The following is a 12,001-nucleotide window of genomic DNA, read 5'->3' as shown; positions in this document are numbered from 1 at the left end:
GCTTTGTATTAAAAAAGCTCAATCGCACACCTAATGCAAATCCATATTTATATGTTACGCTTGCATGTAGCCTATAGCAGAAAAACACTGTAACATTGGTTTCATCCAAGCAAAAACCTTAAAATAGCCACCAGAGGAAATGGGGACCGTCCAAAATGACCTCACTTTAAAAACATGTCCTCACCCCGACCTCACTCGAGCTGACAAAGATAGCAAAAACAAGTACAACGGGACAATCACTCTCAACCGCCCACTGACGGGCAATCACATGCATGCGGTTGGATTTGGGAATGAGGGAAGTGAGGTAAATGTTGGGTTTAAGAACTGCAAAATTGCACGGACAGACAAGTCTCACCATAAAAAGTGAAACAAGTAGGCCCCACTCATCTGTCACTGGTGCAGAGGAGCGGATGAAGGATCAACATGTGGAAAGTATTTTCATTCACCAGCTTGGTTATTAAACCGAAGGAGACAAGTCCTGATGAGTGCCTTCTCCTTTATTCCTTTGTTCCAGCATGCTGTATGGAAACGGCTTCAGATCCGTACGACATCATGCCTTCAACGGGACAAAGTTAGATCAAGTGTAAGTATTTCTGGCGACTAAACACCATGTTGAAGTAAAACTGGTATGATTGGTTATAGAGCTGGGAATTTTGGGAAATGTGCTTTTTTCCCATGCCTTCCAGACTTTAATGGTGAATGGTAAGGTAAATATGGAGCTACAGCCAACGTGGTAAAGAACGGAAAGAGTAAGAAAGAAACGGCTTGTCTGCCAGGTTTTAAATTTAAACTGTCCCATTTAAACTTTATAAAAACTGAAGAGAAACAACAACAGGGGCTGTTTTACCAGTGGTACTGTTTCCTTTGTTTCCTTCTGTTTCCAGCCTTTAGTCCAAATTCAAGCTAAGATAACCGGCTGCTGGCTTGAGCTTCACTGGCACCTGTTTGGGGAGAGTGTAGTTTTTGTTCCTACGTATTCTAGTTTTTACTAGTTTTGAGGAGGCTACACTCACACTGTGTGTGATAGTAACTGCTCAAATGGTATCTTGAGATGAATCCAGACGAGTCAGGGTTGGTACTGTGAGATAGATGCTCCTCAGGGCGGCGTCTCTCATAGTGCAGTAGTTTTTTTTTTACCTTTCCATGTGAAATGCACATTTCAAAATAAAAGAAAATACAGCCTCTGTCTCATCTCGATATTGCCATCTCTTCTGCTTGTACTGAAGGCACTTTTGTGCACAATACCTTCAATTTCATTGCTTAGCAACAAGCTCCACCAGCAGATGTATCCATCTCCTTATCAGACACAACTCATCTGAACCTGTGAGGTTCATTTCCAGGTGCCTCCACACTGGGGTTTTTTTAACTCCTACCAAGAACCGATGAGTTTAGCTGAAGCAGCTCTCACATCAGTTTCTCCTGCTAGTTTTTTTTGTGGCTTTAAGTGGTTTTCGCCACACAAAAGTGATCAATTTTAGCTCTTTAAAAAAGGCTGCCCTGGGTACTGGTTTAGCTCACTGGGATGAGCAGGCGACCATATGCTGCATGTCTTCCTCTCTCTCCCTCTGCTTTCCTGCCACTCTTCACTGTATCTATCAAAAAGGCCAAATTTTTTTTATCCTTCTCACTCTTAGTCAGGGCCTTTTATGTGCACTGATATAGTGAACTAGAGTTGTATTTATTAATATCTGTGCCGCTACAGTAATAATGTTCACACCACAGGTCCATGTGTCATGGTGGGACGTTGAAACGACAGCTGGAAATCACTCAATCACGCACGCACAACATGACTGAATGGTTAGCATCATTTCTCACAGGAAACAGAGACAATGAATAAAACAGTTACATGAATGTCCATCTGAGATCTGTGGAGGTTCTCAGTCATCCAGCTCATCATAGTCTAAGGAGATGGAAAGAAAAGCGTCTGGACTTCTTTAAGTTGCTTGAAGACGTTTCACCTCTCATCCGAGAAGCTTCTTCAGTTCTAGGGTCAAATGGTGGAGAGTCACAGATTTAAGCCCTATGAGAGTGTCCCCCTGTCCTTTGGGGTCTCTGGGCTCCCAATTTAGTTGGCCTTATTCGTAGTGGGGATGTCCTCACAGCATGGACCACCACAGTGCCTGCTGTTGTTCTCTCTTATTTCTCTGTTCTTGCTCGAGGGTTTGGTTTCTGGATTTCATTGTGCTGCATTTTGTTCCCTTTGAAGATAGATGGTTTTTGGGGTGGGATGTTGGTGAGGACTTTGCGCGTGTTCACGTGTTCACAAGGTGGGAAAAGGCCTTAAGATGTATCAGAAGAATACAAGGTGACGGATGTCTCAACCTGTAGCTGGTGGCACATATGACATCATCCTGCTATCTGTTTCACCTGTCGAATTGGAAGACCTGTCAGCACTTTACTGAAGCCCAAAGAAAGAAAAACAAAGAAACAAAGGGATATGGGTTTGGACCTTAGATGTGATGGTTAAAGGGATAAAAGGTGTAGGAATTCATTAATGTTGACAGATAACCAAACATCCCTAACTTTGTGTTAGACCTCTGTGTATACACAGAGTTAACAGGCACCGGAAACACTGGAACGCCACCAGCCATCCAACCCACTACAAAAGGTTGTAGTGGGTTGGATGAACAGCAGTTAGTCTGTTAGGCAAAGAAACAACAGACAGTGATTACTTAAATTATTACTAAAATATTGAGAAGCTAAAGACACCTTCTTAACTCTGACCAACAAGGCAAAAGAACATTTCCCAAAAACCTTTCCCATCACTTTCAGACACTATCACACTGAATAATCAAAACAATGTTTTAAGAGCTTTTTTAAAATTCTTTTTTATCGTATCTGGTTAACTATCTGTCACTGGGGCCCTGAAACCAGGCAGTTTATTGGCCCTCTATTTTCCCACAAATTAGATTATGCAGCATTTTGCCTGGGTTAAACACTTTCTGACATCTGGGATGTCTATTTCCTTACCCAAAATTACACTACAGAAGGATCATAGTTGGACCTTCTCATATGCACTCAAAAAGTCCAGCTCTTGATTAGCAAGGAGGAGCTCTCACGGGGAAATATGTTTCCAAATGTGTCTATCAGGAAGTCTGCATTAAGAGTGGCCTTCTCCCAAATACTCAGTGACACGAGTCCTCAGGCTTGTAGAAATCTATCTCATGCTCCTGCATTCAATAACCTCATAAATCACCGAGCAGAGAAAAGGTAACGATATCGCCTTTTCCCTCCTTGTCGCAACATGTTTTCTGCTTTTCACCTCTGGTCCAGAATCCTGCATAGTCAGGATATGAGATATTAATGATATTAATTTAAGACCCCTCTCCTCTTTTACAACACCTACACTCAAGTCCAGGTCCTTATAACAGCCCAATTAAGCCATTGGTCGGTAACTAGTGAGTCTTACCACACGGGTGTTTGTGTTGGCGCCTGATCTGCGCTGAGGGGAGAACTGATCCCAGCACAGCCTGACCAAGACAAACACATCCCTCACATGTCTATTATTCTTATTAGATTTAAGGGATTCAGGGAGATGTGCACAAGGGTGAGAAGTAGGTACCATCAAATCTTATACTGTCGAATTTGAATCAACAATGCAAGTGAGACGTTTTCTGTGATGTTTCCTAAAAACAAGAGAAAATGTGCAGCGATGAGGCCTGAGAAAATATGATCTCGCACCTCACCTTTGTCAGTCCGACTTAAATGTGCAGGTTTTCTTTGTCTCGAAAAAACTTAATTTTGTGCTTTCCTGTCCAGCGACCTTCACAGGAATAAGTATTTAACCGAGATGGATGACGGATGTTTTGTGGGAACCATCAGCGGCCCCATTCTTCTGTGAGTACCTGAAAATTTGAGCCACTCTTATCAACTCCTTGTACTTCTACACACTTATACTATATTATTTTATTGCATATTGATAACATAGACTGTATATAAAAGATGGACGTGACGTCAGCCATTTATTTCTGGTCTCCAGATTCTTCTAAATGATCAATATTTATATTTTTGCAATTGTCATGTTGGTTTGTCGAAGCCAAAAGTGACAATATTTATAAAGGGAGTGTAAATACCACAAACACAGTCGAGAAATTTACTCCAATTATTCAAATGAGCAAAGGTTTTAAAAAAAAGCACAATCAGCTACTGAAGCCCTATTATTAAAGCAGCCTCACCTCTACTTTTAAGCCTTACATCACTCCCACCCCTGCAATTGTTGCTAAAGGGGAAATGAGAAAGTTTTGACTTCTTTTCTGTTCCTGTATTAGCGCTGATGTAGAGGTTTTTTTTCTGTTAGCTGCACCATAACGATGAGCATAAATGAAATGGAAATGACCACGCTGCAGGCATACTGGGGACTTCAGAAAGCTTTGCATAAACAAATACCATATTTTCCGCAGTATAAGGCGCACTTAAAATCCTTTAATTTTCTCAAAATTCGACAGTGCGCCTTATAATCCGTTCCACCTTATGTATGAATTGTGGTTGTACTTACTGACCTCGAACCGATTTTATGTGGTACACGGCGCTCAAACATCTGTCCAAAAGTCCGACTTTGGTAAGCTACAAAGCCGCACCGCTTGATGGATTGTTGGAGCATTACGGCTACCGTAGTCAGGAACCTCGCAGAGTAATCTGGGTCCTAAACTCTGTCCACTTCAGGTCCCAAAGTCAAACGAACACTGTGGCATCACTGAGAGTTAAAAACTGTTTAAATTCTTTAATCTGTAATAAAATGATCAGCGTTGCTGCATTACCAGGTGTAACAATGAAGTTTAACATCCAGGCATCCATGAAAACAGAATTCATTACATTTAGGGTGGCTGTAGCTCAGGTGGCAGAGCAGGTCAGCCACTACATCAGAAAATCAGTGGTTCGATCCCAGGCTGCCTCCTGGCTGCGGCAAGATAATAACCCTGAAGTTAGCTCGCTAGCTTCCACCTAAACATGATATAGCATGTTCTGACTGAGAGATTTCTGAAACATTCAAACGTACAGCTCTGCTATCACTTCCAACATAAATGAAGACAGAAAACTAAACAGCAGTGACGTTTGTAGGGTTACTGAAATTGGGCTAGCTGGTATATAATGATGTGCTACATGATCGCTAGCTACACAGCTATGTTAGCATAGCATAAACACAGTGAAGCTGGAGGATGAATGCTAACTTTTTTCCACTCGATAAAAGTTAACATGAGGGTTCCCGATGGTTAGGGACAAATGCAATCGCATGGCAGGATGCTGTAAACGGACCAAACTTCAGTCAGGAGAACAACTGAGATAATCCATCCACAATACGAGGTTAGTCATTAATATACTGCAACAACATGGGAATAGAGCAGCTGCGAGAGATTTCAACATTAATGAATCAATGGTACGGAAGTGGAGGAAGCAAGAAGAATAAGTTGAGTAAAGTTTGACTTATCTGACTGTTTTGTTTCGCTTGCACCTTATAATCCGGTGCGCCTTATGGTCCGAAAAATTCAGTACCTGCAAATCGCAATGAACTAAATCAATGTTGTCTAGTAGATGGGGCTAAAATTCCTCTACAGCAATGTGAAAGACTGATAAAGTCATACAGAAAATGGCTACCTTTCATTTTTAAAGGTGATTCTACCAGCTCCTGGTAGAATCACCGGGTGTATGTAGTTTTTCACACATTTCTTCTCTCCATCCATCCATTTTCTTCCGCTTATCCGGGGCCGGGTTGCAGGGGCAGCAGCCCATGCAGAGAAGCCCAGACCTCCCTCTCCCCAGCCACCTCCTCCAGCTTGTCTGGGGGAACACCAAGGCGTTCCCAGGCCAGCCGAGAGATATAATCTCTCCAGCGTGTCCTTGTTCTGCCCCAGGGCCTCCTCCCGGTGGGACATTCCTGGAAAACCTCACCCAGGAGGCGCCCAGGAGGCATCCTTGTCAGATGCCCGAACCACCTCAACTGTGTCACAATTGCCAGTCTTGGTAGCCGGGGATTGGTCTGGCTCCGCTCCTGGCTGCCGCCCGGCTCACATTGCAATCGACCCCTACGGTGCCTCCTGCGGGTGGTGGGCCTGCAGGAAGATGGGCCCATGTCCCTTTTTCGGCCTGTGCCCGGCCGGGCCCCATGGACTAAGGCCCAGCCACCAGACGCTCGCCCTCTGGCACCCTCCCCGGGCCTGGCTCCAGGGCGGGGCCCCGGTAACTCTGTCCCCGGCAGGGTGAACTGTTCCCTCGATGGTCTTTTCATAGGGGTCTTCTGAATCGCTCTTTGTCTGGTCCCTCACCCAGGACCAATTTGCCATGGGAGACCCTACCAGGAGGCAAAAGCCCCATTCAACATAGCCCCTGGGATCCCTGGGACACACAAACCCCTCCAACACGATAAGGTAGCGATTCGCGGAGGGGACATTTCTTCTGTTTCTGGATAAATAATGACATATCCTGATACTGAAACTTTTAGAACTGGAGATAATGTTAACAGACCTCTCTGCACTGAATCATACCTGTTATTAATCTCTGTCTCTCTTCCACAGCATGTCTTTATCCTGTCTTCCTTCTCTCACCCCAACCGGTCACAGCAGATGGCCCCGCCCCTCCCTGAGCCTGGTTCTGCCGGAGGTTTCTTCCTGTTAAAAGGGAGTTTTTCCTTCCCACTGTCGCCAAAGTGCTTGCTCATAGGGGTCATATGGTTGTTGGGTTTTCTCTGTATGTATTATTGTAGGGTCTACCTTACAATATAAAGCACCTTGAGGCGACTGTTGTTGTGATTTGGCGCTGTATAAGTAAAACTGAATTGAATAGAGAGGCTGCACTTTCTGTTTTATATGGCTGTAGGTTTTAAAACATGAAAAGCCAGATTCTGAACAGAGCAAAGATTAGAAAATACACCTAGAGCAAACTGTTTTGAGGGATATTTAGCACTAGCCCTGTTTAGGAAGTTACTGACAGTAAGTCCAGTTAGAGTTCAGCAATGTGGTCATTCATAATGTGTAGACTTGATGAGACATGTCTGTGAAACAGGACAGAGGAAAAATCATTCCGCCACAGCTGTGCCTTTCACCAGGAAACCTGACACGCATTGTGTGCGAGCATGTGATGGAGAGACTTCCGACATTTCTCCGATACTGTTTTCTTTTTCGCTGTGACCTCATATATAAGGATATTTGATGCAAACACCTTTAACCACAGCTATCCGGTTGCTGTTGTGGCTCGGCTCTAGCTGGTAAGTGTCTGGTAAGGTAAACTGGTTTTGTGTGCAGGTATTCTTCCTCTATTCCACTGAGGAACATGTCCTGAGTTAGGTCACCTCCATGAGGTCATGAGCTAAACATCTGGAAATGACAAAATCAGACCAACACTCTCAGGGTCTGCGCTGCTCTTTTGTTATTGTTTCTTTTTCTTAAAACGGCGTTTCACAACGAGCCCCATGAGAGGGCAGAGACCAGAGGACAGAGAGGAGTGGAGAGCAAATGGGACTAAAAAAAGAACAAATGAACTCTTAGAAAACATCTGATTTAATTAAATTAATCGATGACTTGGAGCAATATAGGGTTAGGAAACTAAAGCGAAACGGAGCTTGGACTCTACTTGGCCCATGGAGGAGGGGGTGGCGCTGTAGGTTGGAATGTCCTGATAACACGATCACGCAGGATGTTGGTGAAATTGTCAATTCCCTGGATGTCTTCGTCCCGAGGTTGAGCTGGCTTTGGCATGACAGCTGAGTGCGAGAAATACCGCCTGTAATTACTTAAAGATGATGGGCTAAGAAGTTCACTCAAGGAAACAGATGGAGGGTGTTGTTTAATCCATCCGTGAGCTCGCTGGTCTCATCATGTCTAGCTTTTTTTTTTTTGGGTTGCTCAAAGTACGTCTGTTCCAAAGTCTGGACTTGAAAGTCACCAAGTGCTGTTCTTTCACTTTGTGAGATTAAAGTATTGTGCTTGGTATTATGTTAGCATGCTTATGTTATGGGATACAGATTTTTTTTAAACTGCATGTTATCAGCTGTATCGCGGACGTAGCCTGATTTGCAGCCTCAGAGCTCATAATGTGTTATTTGGTAATTCCATTTTCAAAGTGTTATCCAAGACGCGGCTGCATCACCTCTCGAGTAATCCCATAGCCCCACAGATGTGTGGGATTTTTGTGGGGGAAAACAATGTTTAAATCCCATATTTTCCACAGACTGTGGACCTAATGTAAATTCCAGCAAAGAAAAGCCGCAGCAGAGCGGAAATATAGCAAATATTTGAGATATCGAAGGTACCTTTGAAAACAGAACCCACCACTGGGCAACAGCAATTGTTTGGCCTTCTCCCCAATTGTTTCTGAATCATCTGTGCTGTGTGACTGACTTGCATCCCTCACACTCTCCCATCATGACCAGTCTGCCACTAATAAGGTCAAAAATCAAAATCTATGGCGATCCCTTCGATACACCCAAGTGTTAAATCTCCTCTGTAAGGCTCTTTGCAACCCACCTACACCCTAGTTCCTCCTTTTCATGCTGTGTCTGTTGTAATCAGTGTCAAATCTTCTGTCTTGCTGCTTATTTCTCCATCTTGTGCATGTGGAAGGCTGAGGAGGTCCGAGAACATAACGTGCCAACAAATATAAATTACTGCAGATGGAAATAACCATTTTGTTTTGGCTAATGATTCTGGCCGAAATTGAGGTCTTTTATTCCCCACCTGTCTTTCAGAGACGTGTCCCAAACAGGGATCACCTCCCTGCCAAGCACAGGGATGGACTCTGTCCGGGAGCTGAAGGCACGTGATGCCTGGGCCCTCAAGAAACTGCCGCCCATCAAGACCTTTAAGCACCTCACCGTCGCCAACCTGACGTACCCGAGCCACTGCTGCGGCTTCAAAAACCTTAAAAAGAAGCGAGGGTGCGTTTCATCAGTTCTTGTTTTTTGTAGCTGGTGAAGTGTAGTGTAGAAGGCAGCATGAAAAATGTAGTCCTTGAATTTCGTGCATTTGGATGATCCACCACAGCGAGCGGCAGCAGCTGCACTTGCATGATGTAGATGTTGGCAGGGATTGAATCAACTGTCCTGACGTGTTTACCTATAATTCATTACAGTGCTTCCATAATTAGTGTCACTCACTGCTGTTATTGTAGGAATGAGGTCGAGCCAGACTAGTAATGGCTCTCAAAACAGGATTCCCTTTTCCTTCAAGTGGATATAAAAATGACTGCATCATTATTTTATGGGCTCAATGTTCTGTGCATTCGTCTGCATGTGTTTTTCAGCTTTTTGGAGTACATCATCTGCAACCTTACTGCTTTGTACGACCAGCATCAAAAGCGCTCCGTGGGGCCCCTGCGCATGCCTTCCCTCCAGGGGGACGGTGTTGTGGAAACACTCCCGGACCGGGAGCTAAAAGACGGGGGTCACAGAGAGTCCCAGCAAGATTGGAAGAGCGGTGACTTCCACGGCAGCCTGCACTACCACGCCTACTTTGGAGGCCACCCAGATGAGGATGTGGGTTTCGGAGAGACCCTAAAGAACCCCCAGGAGGACAACAGTCAGGAGTTTGACAGTCGTTATGACTATGTGGTGTGCGAGGAGGGAGAGGAGGTGGCGTGCGCACCAGCGCCCGATGAGTTCAATCCTTGTGAGGACATAATGGGTTTTGGCTTCCTGCGGGTGTCTGTGTGGTTTGTGAGCTTGCTGGCTGTTCTGGGAAACGTGGTGGTGCTCCTGGTGCTCCTCACCAGCCACTACAAGCTCTCAGTCTCCCGGTTCCTCATGTGCCACCTGGCCTTTGCAGATCTGTGCATGGGGATTTACCTGCTGCTCATCGCCTCTGTAGACCTCCATACGCGAGCCGAATACTTCAACCACGCCATAGACTGGCAGACGGGCCCCGGCTGTGGACTTGCTGGGTTTTTCACAGTCTTCGCCAGCGAGCTGTCTGTCTACACCTTGACGGCGATCACTCTGGAGAGGTGGTACGCCATCACCTTTGCCATGCGGCTGGATCGCAAGCTGCACCTGCATCACGCAGCGGCTGTCATGTTAGGCGGCTGGGTCTTCTGCATCCTCCTGGCCTTGCTCCCACTGGTCGGTGTGAGCAGTTACCAGAAGGTCAGCATCTGCCTCCCCATGGACACCGAGTCCACAGCGGCTCAGATCTACATCATGTCGGTGCTCGTCCTCAACATCTTAGCATTTTTCATCATCTGTGCTTGCTACTTCAAGATCTACTGCACGGTGCATAACCCTCACTACCACTCTGGATCCAAGGATACCAACATTGCCAAGCGCATGGCTGTCCTCATCTTCACTGACTTCTTGTGCATGGCGCCAATTTCCTTCTACGCCATATCAGCCGTGCTGGACCGGCCGCTCATCACCGTGTCCAACTCCAAGATTTTATTGGTGCTCTTCTACCCGCTCAATTCCTGTGCCAACCCGTTCCTCTATGCCATCTTCACTAAAGCCTTCAGGGGAGACATATTCATCCTTCTCAGTAAGGTGGGTCTGTGTCAGCAGCGAGCACAGCTGTTCAGAGGCCAGACAGTCTCGTCAAAGGGCAGCAGCGGGACATCTCAGATAAGGAGAGACAAGGATAAAAGTCGCAAAGGAGGGAGCATAGGCCAGGAAGAAGTGCCTATCCACCTGAAAAGGTCTGCAGGACATACCTACCACCCAGCAATCGGCCAACAGAAGAATCCCGAAGAGAGCCAGAGGTTGGACACATGAGGCCGGCTCAAGGCAGTAACATAAGACAGGCTCAGGTGAGAGAGGAGAGACCTTGAAGTGTTGGGATATTTAACAGACAGCTCCAGTATCCTGTATCTGCTTCAGCTTTCAGACTGAGTTCAGCTGTTTTCACAATTTCGCCTGTGATGATTTTATGGTTCCAGTTGTTGGAGAATATCAAGTGTCACTGAAATATGAGCCTGACTTCATCTCACTTATAGTCCTTTGCAGAATAGAGATCATTTTAAGGGGAAAAAAACGGCAGGAGTAACACTCACTTATATGTTTTCAGTATCTTAATTATACTTGGTATACTGAGGCTGATACCAAATGTGTGGCACAGTCCAGCACTGAGAAACAGGGAAATATTACACATTATCTGACGTACTTCAGCTTCCAGTGACACGAAGCTCTTTCTGAGGAACTCTGTTTATATGTGAATATCGTGTTCAAGGACAGCCTGCTGGCTCAGTGCCGTTCAACAGTGGAAACTAAACCCAGTTTGTAAAAAGAACGATTTTTTAAATCCATTTTATTAATACCTCTGTATGTACTATAAATATATGAGGGCATTTAGAACAGAACACATACCCTATTGCTATTCTTTTGCATTTCTCGTCTAACTACATTTGGTGATTACAGTAATTTACTCTGATGTTGGAAAGTGTTTTTACCTTGGAAACAAAAAGTGCATTTATTTGCATATACGACCAACAAATTGATGTATCACTTAATTAGATTCATAAAATATCTGTTTACTTTTGCTCCATGCGTGAGTCACTTTACCAAATGTTTCGGTCGCTAACTCAATCAGAAACCCCCTTCAAAGAACTAACATCTCACGTCTTGGAACCATGTGATCCAAAAACAAGACCTATTTGGATTTTTGGCAGTTTCTCCAAATCACACACTGGTATGTTAATCACTAATGCATACTGTTAAAGCTGTGTGTCTCCTTTGGAATGTCGTGGTTGTTTTTCCAGCGTTATCGTGGTATTTTTCCATCCCTGTGTGGAAACCAGTGACTTCTACAATCAGTGGAGAGCTTAAAGCTAGCATACCTGAGACGCATGTGAACTTCTGCGATGCTGAGCTGTTAGACATTAAAGGAAACCTTCTGCTAACAGTGGCTAAACATCAGGTTAGCATTTCACCTTCTGGGTGACTTTAGAGATGAACAGGGCGAGTGGGGATTAGTTCAAATCTTTTTCTTTTTAAAAAAATACATTTGCATCCATATTTGTCTTGAAGATATTCGATCAGATTGCTGCAATTTGTGTCCGCATGGAAAATAGTGCAACATTCCCAACTCTG

The 12,001-nt window shown here is 44.8% G+C and overlaps 1 protein-coding gene across 4 annotated transcripts in view; it reads left to right on the top strand.

The window, feature by feature from the left end:
• tshr (thyroid stimulating hormone receptor) overlaps positions 1 to 12,001 on the top strand; it is a 27,566-nt gene extending 15,565 nt beyond the window's left edge. For 2 of the 4 annotated variants that reach the window (XM_005449553.3, XM_005449554.3), the window contains exons 8-11: positions 515 to 583; positions 3,760 to 3,837; positions 8,678 to 8,866; positions 9,232 to 12,000. In XM_005449553.3, the coding sequence (XP_005449610.1) occupies positions 515 to 583; positions 3,760 to 3,837; positions 8,678 to 8,866; positions 9,232 to 10,687 (1,792 nt within the window). In that variant the 3' untranslated portion in view covers positions 10,688 to 12,000. 4 annotated transcript variants of the gene reach the window in all.

Source organism: Oreochromis niloticus, linkage group LG15, assembly GCF_001858045.2.
Source record: "Oreochromis niloticus isolate F11D_XX linkage group LG15, O_niloticus_UMD_NMBU, whole genome shotgun sequence".
NCBI lineage: Eukaryota > Metazoa > Chordata > Actinopteri > Cichliformes > Cichlidae > Oreochromis > Oreochromis niloticus.
The sequence above is the reverse complement of the archived record's forward strand: the minus strand, read 5'-3'. Positions and strand labels throughout refer to the sequence as shown.